At 35.2% G+C, this 17,663-nt stretch overlaps 1 protein-coding gene across 1 annotated transcript in view; it reads right to left on the bottom strand.

Moving 5' to 3' along the window:
* Positions 1 to 3,784: 3,784 nt before the first annotated feature.
* Positions 3,785 to 17,663, bottom strand: part of LOC108772072 (Sox box protein 15) — a 38,583-nt gene continuing 24,704 nt past the window's right edge. The window contains exons 4-8 of the mRNA XM_018537525.1: positions 8,390 to 8,612; positions 7,582 to 7,778; positions 7,136 to 7,353; positions 6,580 to 6,889; positions 3,785 to 5,336 (exon numbers count right to left, since the gene is read on the bottom strand). Coding sequence (XP_018393027.1) covers positions 4,792 to 5,336; positions 6,580 to 6,889; positions 7,136 to 7,353; positions 7,582 to 7,778; positions 8,390 to 8,612 — 1,493 coding nt within the window. The 3' untranslated portion in view covers positions 3,785 to 4,791. The remainder of the gene's footprint in view (positions 5,337 to 6,579; positions 6,890 to 7,135; positions 7,354 to 7,581; positions 7,779 to 8,389; positions 8,613 to 17,663) is intronic.

Here is a 17,663-nt window from a genome sequence, read left to right as displayed (position 1 = left end):
CACATAAGGACACTATAGATTGAAAATTTCAATTTGTTATAAGCATGGCAGTGCCATAAAAAAATGAAGAATACTGAAAACAAATTAAATATCTCAGAAAAATTGTTTTCAATTGTTTTAGGTAGTTAAAATTAAAAATAGAATTTTCACAAAAATGAATAAATTAATCTTTTAAATTTTTTTATTAACTTAACTTTAAATATATAGATAATTTGTATACTTTATTCAGTGAGTATAAATTAAAAATTTTTATTTATTAACAAATCTCTTTTATGAATTGTTTTAAATATAACATTTTCTTGTTTTATATATTTTACTCTACATTATATCGTAATTAAAACCAAAGCAAATCTAGCAAAAGTATTTTTGCAAGATTATACATATATTAGATTATACTGTATTTATCTGCAGATCTTTAAAGTACTTTATAACATAACAAAAGGATTATATCTTAAAAGGGTTTATGTTAAGGAATTAACAAAGAATTTTTATTTAATTCTCTTATCTAGATAAAATTGTTGAATATGAAAAATTTTCATTGTTTTTTGCAAGATCTTATCAAACACACGATTAATATATGTAATCATGTAGGCTTTACTGATTGGATATTTGTAACATTTATAAATTTTTACGTCCAATTTACTTCAGAATTTTATTTCCGTACATTCCAAGATTTGTAATATAATATTTTGATATATTTTATTATAAATATTGTTTTTAATTCTACTTTTATAAAATTATATTTTCTGCAATGAGAAATTTGAAGAATGCAAAACTATTAATAGATAGAAACACGTAAAAAATTATTTCCTGCGATCAACAATTATATGTTCCAGATTATTACTCGCAGATATTTTTACTTCCATTGAATTTATCTAACATTCCTAATCGTTATATTATTTACATCTATAAATGAAGTCATTCCAATTATATATCCAGTAATTTTTGTATTACCTTTATATTATATTTAATATCTTTTGTAAATACATGTTACAAATAATCCATTCAAAATACAAAAATATTTCATTTCTCAAACATTTCAGAAATGTCAGAATAATTTGTACGTAGAAAATTTTATACGTGATTTGTAAAGCTGCCATTTATACACATTGTGTGTGTGTGTATGTGTGTTGTGTGTGTGTGTATGTATACATTATATGTTATAATTGTACATAATACAGATTCATATATGCAGAGACATAAATAATAACAGACATCGATGAGCTAGACATATAAATTCGTGTTAATAACCAAAAATTATACAGTTTATGTAACATTTGCAATACTGCGCAAAACTTTATAAGAATATTATCACAATTTATATTGATACGTTATCTGCAATTTGTAACGAATGTCTTTGCACGTTTCAATGAAAGAGTATACCTAGCGGATTATTGTGAATAAGACTGCAAAATCTGTCCATTTAACATATAATGGTTAAGTCATTGCTCTCTGAAATCCCTCACACATATATTATATTTACAATACAAGAGAGATTGTTCAAAGCGAGGAAATATATACGTATACTTACGCTTGTAATTCAACGTTCACGAAACATTTACAAATAACATCAAGCAGTATTTAGTATCGTCTTAGTAATCGTTATACTGCAAATAGAAGATGTACGATGCAGTGTGTTAATGGTTAATACTGAGGGAAACATACTTGGCACAATTCCTCAAATAGACCTCGCCATCCATTATCTTTCTAGAAGTTGATTGCTACAAAACGTAGAAATAATGATAAATTGAGGCATTCATAATATATTACAGAACCAGGATTTAGCGCGACTGAAATTATTTTAAAGATTAAATTTATTATTAATGGAAATTTCAAGACTTTCAAAATGTCAAACACAGTATTTAAGGCGCATATGTAATTTTACGGCAAGAGCAATATTGTTTTTATTTATTGTTAGAATTATGCCAAAATCACTTGCTACTTATTTTTTCATAATATATATACGCACAAGACAATAGAAAATTTTAGATTCTTGTGAAGTTAAATTCTAAATATAACTTCAAGGAAAAGAATTTTTATTGTTTAAAGAATCAATTTTTTTACTGCTTTGTCTTATTGTTAGTAAAAATTCTGGTTCTGCTACGAATAATTGATAAATTGAGCGACATTATAGCTTCGTTTAAACGTATTGTAACGGTAAAACAAAAATACGTCGTACAACTCGATTACATTTACATGTAAATCAATGGGGATTAATACATAAAAATGTGACAGAATAAATTCGTAAATATGCACTATTTGTGTAGAAATGTATGTATATATAGATTCAGAGCGGATATATTTGGAGATTAATTTTAAAGTCTTGCTTTGATGTATCGACCATTTTGATTATAATAGTGACTTTAGAATGGATTAGAAAGGGCGATATGTGCAATAACAGTTTTTAGATTACGAGAAAGGATATTTAAAAATATCCTATTATAAGAGAGGATATTATAAAATATTTATAGTAATTTATTTAATGTTTGTTTTTTTCATTTGCCTGTTGTTTAATACATGTATAAATATATTTATTTCGTAAAAGACTTTATATATATGCGGAGTTAACTTTCAGATCTAACGCACCATCTGCTAATGACAAATTCCTAAAGTCGTTTTGAGATGAAAATTTGATACCATAATGTCTAGGCTAAATATTTTTTTAATATAACAAATATCAAGAATTTTAGAAATGTCATTATTTTATTTTTGTATGCGTAATATTGTATTTATATTGATATTAACAAAAGGCAACTATTAGCTTTTACTTTTAGTTGTACTTTTGCGTTGTATTATACCTGAACGCGCAAATTTTACATATAATTTACCAACTTTACAATTTATTTCAAAAACTTTATAGTCTTGACATTTTGATATTAGATTCTTAATCTCAAAATAACTTCAGAAATCTGCCATTAACAGATGTGTCTAAGACACCCTGTATATAACTATATGAGACCTCCTAACATAAGAGGCGTCATAATTATATAATGAAAAATGAAAAATACTTGTCAATGTTTAATTACTGTATCAACCCCCTTTGATGTAAAATTTATGGGTATCACTACACTAAATATGATTTCAGCTTTACACATAATGTTATGTCTTATACACATATTTTTTATATATATTTAATTAATAAAAAGAATTAATATACATACATGTGTGTTTTAATCGAGCGATTAAAAAATTCTGAACGATCGTTTTTAATCACATGCGTGATTAAAATATATTTGCGTGATATACTACTTCGCGAGAGACCTCAACATTTTTCGAAAAAAGTCGTACAATTTTGACAAATTTCTTAATGAAAAATTTATTTTATAATAAATGAAGGTGTAAATATATATGGACAACATATAATATTTTACAATATAATATGTATATGTATGTGTGTCTCATACATATATTGTGTGCACCTACCATAGGCGTGTATGATACATACGTGTCAAAATAAACAATATACAACACAATGTAAATCGCGTCAAAAATGTTTTTTTTTTTGGATGGATATTCATTGAAGAAAATATAGGGGAGAGATAAATGTTTGTTCATAATTGATTCTATTAAGTACGATACATTAATAATAATAATAATAATATAATAATAATAATGTTAATTACTATAGGTAATATAATAATAGTAAAATAATAGTGTAATAATAATTTAGTTTTACCCAAAATTCTTTACACATTTCTATACACATCGAAGACATTTTGCATCATTTGCATTTCTACGAAACTTGACGTGCAGTTTGCACAAGTTGCTAGAAATGCCACCCTGATGAGCAAAAAAAGAAAAATTTATGTACAACAAAAAGCATACATTATATAAAATCATGGTTTGTAATGATTGAAAATAAGCTTTTGAACAATAAAGCTCACAGTGGTGTAGCACCAAAAGTAAATGCCGCTATCTCTCGGAGTAGATACGAGAAGACTTATTGATGCAAAACATTTCTTGACATGTGAAAGTTTTCTAATATAATAATAAAATTTAATATCTCTCACTATCGCTATTATATCTCTGCTACTGTATTATCTTTAATAATGAAACTAATGTGACAAAATAATGTGACATCTATGAGTATACAATTCTCTCTGCAATTTTAATACTATACACTAGCCGTGCACCGTCTATCTCATTACGTTTTCTGAGGTCCCAAAGTGTTCATATAAGACCGTATATAGATAAGATATCAGAGAGATCGAGGAAATTTAATATCTTATAAAAAAAATTCTAATAAACGATATTCATTGTAACACAATATGATGACGTTCTTGATCATATCAGGCAGTTTATTATTGTTTGTGTCGCATTATTATATTCGTATCATATTTTTATCGCAATTTCGCTTATTGCAATTTGTTGACATGCAATTGGATGCCACTGATTTGCATGAATACGATTTCAGTGTTGTACTGAAATCCATAAGAGATCGTGTTTATACGCAGGAGATACTCTTACAAAAGACAGTTACAAAAAATGAAACTGCAATTATAAATATTTTCCGTGTTGAAAATTGAATGAGATGTTGCAAACAATATCTTTTACTTGTATGAAAACTCGGAGCTAAAGTATTGTTTCCAAAGTTAATAAGACGAACGTACCTGTTATCATGAAATAAAATCTTTTAGATATATTTCGGGTAGCACTAACCACGTGATGACGTAAAATGTGCGCACAAGCGTCTTGTTCTCCCTGATCGTGAGCGAAAGATGAGTCCCTGAAATTCGCATGTCAGTCCAATCCGAAATCTGTGGATCGATTTGTGCACTAGAAGGAGAAACACTAGCTACTGTAGCAAGTCTTGCGCACGTCCGCAAGTATAACACTAAAATCATCGTCAGATTTGGGCACGTGTTCCATGCTCTGCTGTTGCTGCTGCTGCTGTGGTTGTGATTGCTGATGCTGTTGCGTCACTGAGTGATCCGTGTACTTGGACATCTCCAATCCTGAATGATACTGCTCCATAGTATGACCGATCGCTACATTAGGACAACGGGCGTCCTTGTTGCCCTGTTGATCGTCGACGATGCACTGAGAATTCGGTATGTCCAGTTGAGACTGCGGCGGTGCCCCGTAGTAGCGCAGATCGCTGGCGTAGTTGTGATTACTGTCTAGTATACTTTGCGATGATAGGCTCGAATGCGCTACGCTCGTAGGATGAGAATATTTGAAATATTTTTCCAATTGGAGCGTCTGCTGCTGATCATCCTCGACGCTCATACCGGGATCGATATGACCGCCGAGAATCGCGTGTTGTTGCTGCTGACCAGAGGATGCGTCCGTCTGATACTCCTGATGATGCATTTGGTATCGGTGCGTTACAGTGCCTGCAAAAAATTAAAAGCACGAATAAGAACGTAATAAAGAAATCGAGAAAATAAATTGTAGGGGAGAGTGGTCTAAATCGGACCTATTTGCAGTTTTTGTTCTCTATAAGGCGTAAATAAAGTCCGATCATAAAACCACAATGGTGCCGTTCGAAAGATCATTTAATTTCCTTTATTTTTGCTACAGACCATTTTTACGTATCTCTTACCTATGTCGAATTATAATGGAAAATGTAAAAATATATTGGAACTATGAATTCCAAATCGGACCTCTTCTATTTTTATGGACTTTTAAATAGAATTTTAAAAAATTTTAATTAATTTTTTTTGTTAGTAAGTAAAATTGTAAGTTTATCAAGTAAAAACGACCAATTTAAGACTTAAGGATAAAAATGCAATTTATATTATTAGAATTAAAATCAATAAAAAATTCCATCAATCTGAGTCTAATGACACATATTTTATTGATTTAGTGTTCCTCAGATCTGGTCGGTCGATCACCAGTACTACAACCAGGTTGTGGCAAATCTTCTTTCTTCGACTCGAATTAGCTGACTTTTTAGTGTTTTTTGTGTAGGTCCGATTTAGACACTCAAAGAGAGGTACGATTTGGGTTCTTTTAAACTATTGGAACAATTTTACAATAAACCGCAAAAGTAATCACAAAACTCTTAATATTTTTTAATTCTACACTCTTTAATTATCTTAAATCAATTATCGTTCAAATTTTTAACATTTTTTAAATAATGATTTACAAAGATTTTTTTTTTTTTTTAATTTTTGCATGATAGCCGAAAATACGTATTTGCGTCTATTCTATGAACGTTATAACAGAGTACTGCCAAACTGCTGTCACATGTCTTATAAGGACTTTACATTATAAATAGCACACAAATCTGCTTAACCGTATTTATTTAAATTTAAAAAGTCTGATTTGGAACACGGTCCGATTTAGGACATTCTCCCCTATTATCATTGAGAACTCTACTGTAATTCCTCTGATATTTGCTATGAATAGATATTCAGAAAAATTGGAGTATTTCTTTACTCTTTCATTTCTCGAAAAAATGATTTCATTTAAAAAAATGTAAAAACAATTAATTTTAAATTGTTTTTCGTGCTTATATATTTTTTAAAGGATAATATTATCGCGTTTTTCGATCGTGTTGTACACTAAGATCCTTTCATTCCTAGTCGAGTTCTATGAGCCTTTTAATATGCGTAAGTGAGAACACAATGTTACCGGGACAACTTTCGGCGGCTCCGCGAATCCCTATGGGTTGCTGTCGACTGCTGGCGCATTGGACCGGATTGTAATTGCTCTCGACGGTAGGCTGCATCGAATAATTCGTCGTGCTCTTAGACGTTTGCGTGCCGCTGTAATGCTGCAGCGATTGATCGTGCGGTGAGGCGACGGGTGGATAAAACGTGCCTGTGACGGAGCCAACGTTGTCAAAACCGGAGCGTAATTTATTGCACGACACCATCATACCGTTCGCTATGCCCACTGCGGCTATACTCGTGGACTGTCTCTCAAAATTCAAATAGCCCACCTGATAAAAAATATAATAGTTTGTGTCGTTCGATCTGATCTAACGTGGATTAATTCAGCGTGACGTAAAGAGACTATATAAATCAGGTTTAAATTTATTAAATATAAAAGAACATTTAATTTCATTGAATTGAGACCAAATAATCAAATACATACTTTTATTATTCGTGTTTTAATGATGAACGATAATTTGTAGATTATACGGCCGTAACATAACATAAAAATCTCAGGCATGCGAAATACGTACGGATTTTTTATACGTTAAGGTATCCGTGTAACTGCCGGAATTTTGACACGATGATATGCTAGTGTTACTAGCGTGACCCGTGTGCAGTTGATTGTCGCTACTCATAAAGGTATATCGTTTCGTTTGATCGGACATGTCTCCATGTTGCTTCGAAGTACCTTCCATTAGATCTCGTTCTGCATCCGGATTTTGAGCGGACGATAGATGACCACCATCACCTGGTAGATCAAATTATCTCAATTACTTCGTACATATATATGTACAATTATTTCATAGCTTTTTCAATCGCATTTTACATTATTCCCTTTTTAATTAATCTTTTTTACAAAAAGTCGTTTAACTGATTGTACCATTCATTCAGAAAAACGTTGTATTTTAACTTGTACGTAAAACAAGAATTTTGAACAAATCTATTCCGGTCGACTTTTTTTATTTAAAAAATTTACCATCGGGTTCGGGACTGGCCACTGGAGATATGTCCGGAGTGTGGATGATGGGTGTATAAGGACTGCCATAGAGCGAATTATTTTCCGACTTGTACTCCTGGATACCCTGTTGTTGCTGTTGATGGTACAGGGATGAGATCGGAGAATGACCACCCCATGGGATCTGAGACATGCCCTGGTAACTGTCCATCTTGGACCTTAAACGCATTTCGATTACGATAAATAACTGTTGCATTATAACTGTGATATATAAATGTATTTATATTTCTTATTAAGACAAATACTCCCCAGCATCCGAGAATGGATTAAAATGGATTGGACATTTTGTCTGTTCGAATTCGTATTTTAAACAGCGAAAACTTTTTCTGGATTCAATTGGATGCAACTGGATTGAAAAACTGCGTTTTCTATTCAAAATTTTGAATTGTACAGTATTCACTATGGTCACAAACGCACTGAAAAAGCTAATATTATTTTTTGATAGAAAAGTATACAGATATGCTCCGTGCAATTTCTATAAATGAATGAAAATAACGTATTTTCGGATTGAAAAGGATTCATTTTAACATTCATGAATTCGTATTTCTGAAAATTTGAATCCATTTCAATCCATTTCAATCCATTCTCTGCAGATACTGGGTCAATACGTTTAAACATTGTTAAGTCTCGAACAATGTTAACGTGAAAATCATAACGTCGTCGGCGCTTCATCGTTCAAATCTTGCCGGAATCTCTCAATTAACTGCCGCGTATTAGTTCGTACCGTACCTTCATTAGCAGAAAGTACGGGTCAAGAGTATCGACTTACATGGAATGATGAATCGCCGGGCCGGCAGGATTGGACCTGTTGCCCGCGGTGTTGGTCGCCGAGGGAGGCGAGGACGGTGCACCGGGTGTCCGTTTCGCGTGCTTCCTACGTCGTGGTCTGTACTTGTAATTCGGATGTTCTTGCATGTGTATAACCCGAAGCCTTTCAGCTTCCTCGACGTAGGGCCTCCTGTCTTGCGGCGTTAGTCCTCGCCATTTCTTTCCTATAAGAAGCCCGAACAAAACCTCGTCAAGTAAAAGACGTGAAAGAGAGAGAGAGAGAAATTATATATGTAAAATGATTAAGCGACACACGGTATGTACAGAATTATCCTTACCGTCGTTCCGGTACTCCCTCTGCTGCATAAACAGTCAAAATACAAATAATGTAATATAATAAAATACACCGAATATATGTATTAATATATGGATATGTATCGCTATAATTCTTGGATGCATTATTTTTGCATAAAAAGCTTTTAAAAGAAATATTGTGATATCTTTTACAGACTAACAATGCTGAAACTTTAATGTTAACGTTATAAATAGAAATGAATAATAAATAACTCAATTAAAAGGAGTGATTTGTGTAAAATTATCTTTTTAATAGAAAATATGAATTAGCTTAAGCTTGTTATTTACAGATATTTCAGTATTAAATTGAAGCAGACAGTAATGTGTCGTATTAAATATTAAAAAGAATTGTTTACTCAGAAAGACCATCTCAATGGAATCTTCGATGGATTGAAATACACTCGAGAGACAAATATGTAGAAACATAAAATTTCATTATTCGCTGTTCTTTAGAAGATGAGTTTATTGGAAAATCATACGTCATCTTTTAGATCATACGTCGCATCATTGCATGCGTTTTAATACGAGGGTCGTTCAATAAGTCCTTAGAAAATCCAAGAGAAGGCGTCGTATTATTGAAAATGAATTTTTCCCAGTAAGCAGCACTCCTAACTAGTCAGCTGTTAGAGTTTCAGCTATATCCGTCACGTAGTTTTATTTTTGCTGTCGATTGAAGTTAGATCATCAAGACAATGCACGGGTGCACACCTGCGCAGTTGCGATGGCCAAAATTATGGAGTTAAAGTTCCAATTATTACAACATCCACCGTATTTCGAAAATGAATTTTTCCCAGTAAGCAGCACTCCTAACTAGTCAGCTGTTAGAGTTTCAGCCATATCCGTCACGTAGTTTTATTTTTGCTGTCGATTGAAGTTAGATCATCAAGAAATGGCTTGGCGGACAACGGTTTACGTCCAACGTGGTCATCGCCCAAACAAATGCCTATTTTGAGGAGCTTCCGAAATCCTACTTTTCGGACGGCTTAAAAAATTTGGAAAAACACTTAGAAAAATGTATAGAGCTGGAAGGAGATTATATTGAAAAATAAAAAAAAATCTACCCAAAAAAATTTTTTTTTACTTTTTTCTAAGGACTTATTGAACGACCCTCGTATAACGATTATACATACAAAATTTCGCGTGTTCGTATAAATATCCTCGATAAATTACGCTTTTGGACAATAATGTGGCGAGGCCCAATGTATACATCTCGATATCCTGAATCTTGATAAAATCGGTCGATTCCTTTTGCTAACGACGCGCTTAATTCGACTCGCAAGAGAGAGAGAGAGAGAGGGATAAAATCTCTCTCTCTTTCTCTCTTCTCCATAGTCCCGATATATGTAGTGCAAAACGAGCATAGAAATCTCTCTTCCCGTCGTATATACACGACGTATATACACGTATACGGATATACGTATTTACAGGTGGGCTTGGTCGGTGGCGGCGGCGGGTCTTGGTCCGACGACCAAGCCTGGAATCTGCCTTAGTTGCGTTCAATATGCCAACATAGTAGGCCGGAACATCATTAAGCGAGGTATAAGGGTTAATACGAGCGTAAGATGTTCGCGACAAGAACGAAAAAATTGAGCGCAAGAGGCAGATACCGTGCGTATGTACGTACTCTCTAAATTCTTTTCGAGTGCGGAATCTCACTCTCTAAAGAGACAATTGAGTCAATCTTGAAAAAGAACGGCTCAATTGTTTCTTTAAAGTGAGATTCCACTCTTCAAATTGACATTTAGTCTTAAAAAGTTTGAGAGAGTACATGTGGGAGGGCTACAGCACCAAATTTTATGTACCTAAACATACATATAGAAATGTGTATAAATGTACAAGTATGTACTAAAAAAAATGTACTACATTTCAATAAATATTTATCAGAATATTTATTTATTTGTAAGTGTGTGTAATAAAAAGAAATTATTATTAAATCAAATTAATATATCATTATAATTTAGTAAATATTTATTCGATAACATTCAAACGAATGATTTATTAAAATTTAGTATATATTTTTTAGTATACAAATATATACATAAGTATGTATATGCGCACATACGTATATATATAGTTATGCGTACAATCTTGTAAAGGTACATAGGCGCATGGGGGCGTAGATATGGGTGCGCCCGTGCCTTCAGCCAGCCACAAGGCACGAACCATTATTTCATATTTCATTTTGTATATTTCAACTCTCCGTAGGAGAGAGCGAGAAAGAGAGAGACGTTGACCCAGAGGACTCCGCATAAGAGGGAGGGGCAGAAAATGAGAGAGAGAAAAAAAAAGAGTGCAAATCGATCGTTGCTGAAATCGCGCACTTTGTCGTGTCGTGCCGAATCTTTCCGCCTTGTACACTGATAATAAACAGTCGCGACGGTGTGCGCTTTCGGGTATTCTCGAGGGCACTTTTGCGACGAAGGAAAGCGAAGAGATGGAAAAGAGGAGGAAAGAAGAAACTCTCGCGAAAAAGAGAGAACGCTTTTGTCGCTCGACAATCTTCTCCCGTCTAGCGATTTCTCATTTCTTTCAGGTTCCGGCTAGTCGACTCTTCTCGCATGAAAAAAAAAGAAGAAAAAAAAAGAAAGAAGGAGAAAGGGGACACGAATGAGGTTTTCGGCTAACAATAAGTACGCTTAATTTAATATTCTTGGGCGCGCGCGAGCGGCGAGTTTATCCCTGGCGGTGATTCATCATCACACCCGCGCACGCTGCGTCCCACCGTGATGTCCTCGTTAAGTATTCTAATGGTTGGCGTGTACCTCTAATTTACTGTGCTTAGGCCACGGCCCGGTCGGACGACTTCATTAATTTCGATGTTTCGAGCAAAAGCGAGCTACGCGCGCCGTCGAATTAAGTGCGTCGCGTCCGCCGAGGAGGACGTCCGGATCGAATTGTCCAGCCAGTTTGCTCGCCACCGTAATCCTCGTGTGTCGAGCAATGAAGGCGCGTCCCTCTTAAATGTATAGGTAAGGCTGGTATATTCTTGAAAAATTATTGATTTCAACAAAATTAAGAAAACTAAAGGACTCTTTTTTTTTATATTATACAAAATGATAAAATGGCATTGTAAAAGTCAAATAAATAAATAAGAGTGATATTCTAAACGACTAATTAAATCATATATTCCAACTTTTAACTGTTTTGAAGAGGACCAGAATTTGTGGTCGAAACTAGTAATATAATGTAATATATCTCTGTCTTTTAATGTTAAGTTAGTTTTTAAGTATTGTCAGTTAAAATTTAGAATATGATTTAATTAGTCGTTTAGAATATCACTCTTATTTATTTAACTCTTATTAATTTAAATTATTATATTATGAAAGGAGAATGTTAAAAAGGGACCGATTTCTGTTTAAAAAAAGTGTAAGTAAAAGGAGTGTTTTTTTTTTTGTAAATTTCGACCTCTTTTTGGTACGATAAAATTATTAAAAAGTTCGTAGCGTTTGGAAAACACTTCGAAAATTGAGCACAAATGTGACGTATCCAAATTTCAATATTCTTGCTCAATTTTTAAAGATGTTCCTCAAAATGCCTTTTTAACAACTTTATCGTATCCAGAGAATTAAAAGGATCTACAAAAAATATTATTCCTATATATGTATTTATATATTGAGGTGAAACTCGGCTCCTTCTTAACATTCTTTTTTCTGTTATATTATATATCGGCATTATTAATAATTTTTAATGTCGCGGGGTTTACAAAAATAAAGGCGTACATGCGATAGGTAATACTGCGGTATACAATTGCTGACGAAACCATCTCGGTATTTAATCTCCACGTTAAACTCTTTATACACACTTTATCGCTACATACATAGCGAACATGGATATTTTGTAAGAATGTTCGATGCTAATAGGCTTTCCATTTCGCGATTTCTATCGACTCACACGCAGTTCCATCTTAGCGAAGAGATTATAAATTAGCTAGTCGGGCATCGCGACAAATTGCGAGACCGCCGCGCAGCGAGCGAAATCGCGCGCGTGTGTCGAAAGGTCCCAATCGCGAGAGTCACCGAGATCGCGGCGAGAACACCGCGCGCGTCCCGTTTCGCCTGATGTCCCAGCCGTTGACATTTTCCAGAAAGCTCGTTCGTTCTACCGCCTAATTAACGATTCCGCGGTGATTTACGTTCGCGCCCGTCGGTAATTCACCCGGCCAGCGATCGGCGATTAACTTCGCCATTCGTCTCTCTCTCTCTCTCTCTCTTTCTTTCATTCCTGAGTGCTGCGCGGCCAGCAGGCACTTCAGGAATTTCGTTATGATCGTGGACGGTACACTCGCGCGCGGATTGGCACGTGACATTTTCAGAATCGAGCGAGAAACTTCTCGCACGCGGCATTTAGAATATAACCGATCGACCGATTGATCTTCGCCGCGGAGTTAGTTAGCACCCGCTTAATGCTCCAACCTGTTTGTCGACTTTAATCACGCACAGATTATTATTAAGAAATCCTCAATATTGGATCAACGTGGGGTCTGTTCTTTCTAGTCGATTTTCTTACATAATTCCATGATTTAAGGCGATGCTGGGGAGGCAGCCGAACTTAATCGATGTCGATAAAACATATTTTTAAGTCCAATTAAAATATTACATATATCAAGAAAATATTTACATACATTAAGTAAAAAATTACGTACATTAAATAAGCCATTAAGGCCCGGTTGCACCAACACTTTTTAATTTTAAGCGAGACTTAAAACTCTATCTATCTCGTTTTAAAGCCGAAAAGGAGACAGAGGCAGAGACAGTTTAAGTTTCGCTTAAAATCGAAATCACGTTGGTGCAATCAGGCCTAAGTAAAACGTTACGTACATTTCTTGTTCTGCTATATCTTATATATATCGCTTGAATATGTACACTCAAATCGTATTTCCCGTGCCATTTCTTTTGTAAACTTCAAAATCATAATTTGAAAGTTTCGTGATAATCTTATAAATTAGTCGAATCCGGAAGTCTTTTTTGTTTGGATATATACTTGCATTTATTTATATATTAGGTATATATGTGAAGAAAGAAAATACGTGGTAATTTTTGGGGGATTCTCATACCGGTTTGGACTTTTCCGGACTTGTTTGTGTTTTCCCTTTTATTCTGGAAAAGGATTTTTTATTCTGTATAAGGAAAACGAAATGGCACGAGAAATACGAAATGAGTGTTTCAACGGTAACTCCAGCATCCCTTTAAGAAGACCAGGGATCTTATTCTCGAAAAATATCACATGCCATACTAAAATATCATATTTTATTAGTAGTAAATTTGTATTCTCGAATTTTCATGAGTGCCTCGTGTACGATAAATATCGAGATGAAAAACGAATATCACGAATATACAAAATTCACAGTTTTCAAAATCCATAATCAGTTATAGTCTGCCGTTATTTATTCTGGAGCAAATCTTGTCATATTTGTGTGTATGGGGGAGGGATAAGTACTTTCTTAATAAAATTTGTAATAGTCATTATGTGTGGTTCAATTTTACAGATTTGATGAATCTTTCAATAAAACACGGATAATTTAATTAATTTAGGAGCTATTGATCTTCTGGAGGGAAAAAATGTGATGATAAATTAACAATAAAAATCGAACAGTCTATTAATATCATCTAAACATTTGCTTACCTGGTTAAATTTATTCTAATAATCGATGATTTTGACTTGGTCGATTTTTCTTTTTGAATAAAGATTATTATTTTCCGTTATAGCCCAAAATTCTAATTAGTGCAAATATTTGTTTTTAATTTGGCAACGCTGTAACATTATCACATACGAAAATTTTCGAATTATAATTTTCACTTAATCTCAAGAATAGAATTTAGCGATAGCATGCGATATCTGTCGTGCAAAAATTATCGTCCACGATATATGTATATCATATTTCGAGAATCAGGCTTCTATTTCAATGATGCGCAGTCATTCAAAATAATGACGACATTTATGACCAATAAGAAATTGATCAGAAATTTTATAAAGCTATTATTAGAAATTTACCTGAAATTATATTCAACTGTCATTGTGCACGATGTTATACCTGTCTTTTTACAATACAATTCAGAGTTCACTTCCTTTCTCCTTTTCTCTTCACGTTACCGAAAAAGAGAAAAGATGAACCGTGTACGCAAAAAGTTTAACTAAAAGACAAGTCTATAATATTTCTAGCGATAATTCTTCCTGTGCAACATCAAGCTCGTATTTGAGCGATGACTAAAACGCCTTCCGTCGGCTCTCCAGGAAAAGCATTCTCCAAATTCAAAAATCAGGAAGTGCAATATAAAATGTGTATAGAAAATCGCAATGCACGCATCGTATATATATAGACGATACGTGTGCAACGATGCGACGCAGAAAAGATGAGGAGGGTCGAAGTGGAGGAGAGGGGGGGGGGGGAGGAGGAGAGGGGCCGGAGCGAGGCCCACATCTCGGTGGGACCGCGCATCGCGCGGGTACCCCGCCCAACCTGGGTCGCCCACTGTCACCATTAATAATACGTCTCCCGTCCCGTGATGTATCTCATCTCCCTCGGCGCTGGTGTGCGCTCGCCCACCGATGCGCGCACACCGACGCGTTCACCTGTACAGGAGAGGCGTCGATGCGGTACCGCGCGCGTTGCGATCTCTGGGAAGGGTTCGCTTGAAACGTTTTTCCGAATTCGACGAAGTTCAGAGGGTGAGAAAAAAACAGACGACACTATCGAGACCGTTTCGTCAAATCAGCCCTTCAATCGAATTTTTATCAATGCGCTAAACTCTATGGCGGGAGGAGCGATGTGCTCGTTTTTGAGACAGATTTCGTATAATTCTGTCAGGTGCGACCAGATAGACGTATTTAGATTGTACACCGCCAAGAAGAGCATTGAAATTTGATGTAGTTCCCACGCAGAATTTAAATTCGATTGACAAAATGTAAGCACACGTCATTAAGAAAAAATACAAAAAACTTATAAGTAAAAGAATAATGAGGTATTGCGAGAGAGTGGAATCTGGCATGTAATTTTTATTGATCAATTGGAAATGTGTGTGTGCAGAAATACCTGGGGTTTCTTCCACTATTCGCAGTGAACTAGAAGTGAAAGAACACTCGCGGAAATTTCAAAAGTCTCGGAAGGATTACGTCGATGCGACTTCTAATGATGACGTCTAGGTATATGGTGACAGTTGTCCACTTGCCAGGACAAAGATGTTAGCTCGGCTCCACATGGTGTCCGCCGGTCGAGTCGAGCTCAGCATTCAAGCTCGTCTCGTAACACGTCGACAGGAGGAGTGCGTATACGACCGACTCGAATAGCAGAGACACGTGGACGAGTTCGTCCCCTCGCGTTTCACGGAGACGCAATTCTCTCTTTCGAGGCACAAAGGAAAATTATATCTGTCACGAGCAATCGTCGTGTGCGATCTTAATGAGTGGATATCTCCGAAACTAGAAAGATGCACGATGAGATCCAAAGAAAACTATCACACAGTGTTTGTTACCTTTTAATCCGCACTTTCAGTACATAACTTATGGAGACGAAAGGATTCGGAAAGAAGGAAAGGGGAAAAGGAGACAGGTCGACGTTCCAACGTCCGTCTCGGATTTCCTCCGTGAAGAATCGACCGGAAAAAGCGACGCGTTAGTCGCGCCTTGTTCTTCAGACACGTGTCACGCGAACCGCGAAAGAAACGTTTCCGCGCTGCCGACGGAAAGACAGTGACACGTTCTTTCGCCGAGAAGACGTGAAGGGATACACCGCATCATGAAATCTCAGCCGAACTTTGCGAGAGAGAAACACGCGGGACAAATCGGCGTGAGAAATCTTGCGATGGACGATTCCGAGCGATTTTGCAGAAGAGACTTCCGGATTCTAATTCGCAATCTCGCTACAGTTCTTCCGTATCTAAAGCTTTTATATACATATATTAATAAAAGTAGCACATTTCTTTTATCGGAGCCGACCGCCGCGTCTATTATAATTGGTCTATCCAATAATGTAATGCTTGTAATTAATATGATATAAGATGTGCTCGCGTTGCTTGAAAAGGATACATTTTCGCACTTAAATTGAGGTAAATATTAGGTGTATAAATAAGTTTCCGCCGTTTTTTCATCAAAAATTGGGTATTTATTGTGAAAGAACGGTACCTAATGTTTTATTCGAAGTATTGTCCATCGCTAGCCACTACTTTTTCCCATCTTTCTAATAATTGGTGGATTCCACGTCGAAAAAACAAAAAACGTCGAAACTACGTTCTTTTTGTCTTCGACGTCAAATTCACCGTGTTCTTAAACTTTTGAAACCACTCACGGCAACTTCTCTCACTTAAGGCAGCCTCACCATATGCTTCTACAAGCAATCGATGCACCTCAGCTGCAGATTTCTTCAAATTAAGAAGCTCCCGCAAATGACGCTTATTCGGCTCAAAATTCGACATTTTCACACGAAAAAAGATATACGATGCTGATACAAAATCGCTAATATTTCAAGGTTATGTTGTTGCCAGATGTCCAACCTTACGATATGACGTTTTACAGCAGACAATTTTAACCATATCATACTGGTGGCGCCATTTTTTATCAAACGACGGAAACTTATTTATCCTCCTAATACAATATATGTTTGTGCGTTGAAAAAACGCAGAGAGAGTGAAGGTGCTGAATGCAAAGAATGCAAGAGCAACACGATCTATACATAGTTATTAGATTCATGGCGGACTTTTGCCGACTACTTTTATTAATCCAAGAATTTTTTTCGCATCGAATATCGCGACGGAAGAAAAACGAATCTCGCGCTTTCCAATCAAATTCGCCCACGCTCGTCCACTTGTAAATCACTCGGTACGTCGCGTCGCGTCGTAAGGTATACGGTATCACGACGTGCGAGCGTCGCGTGAATTATCATATCATCCATCTATCTTTTTTTTTCTCTCCTTTTTTTCTCTTCTTTC

The sequence above is a fragment of the Cyphomyrmex costatus genome, unplaced genomic scaffold, assembly GCF_001594065.2.
Source record: "Cyphomyrmex costatus isolate MS0001 unplaced genomic scaffold, Ccosl1.0 scaffold176, whole genome shotgun sequence".
In the NCBI taxonomy this organism is placed as follows: domain Eukaryota; kingdom Metazoa; phylum Arthropoda; class Insecta; order Hymenoptera; family Formicidae; genus Cyphomyrmex; species Cyphomyrmex costatus.
This window is presented reverse-complemented; position numbering and strand designations above follow the sequence as displayed.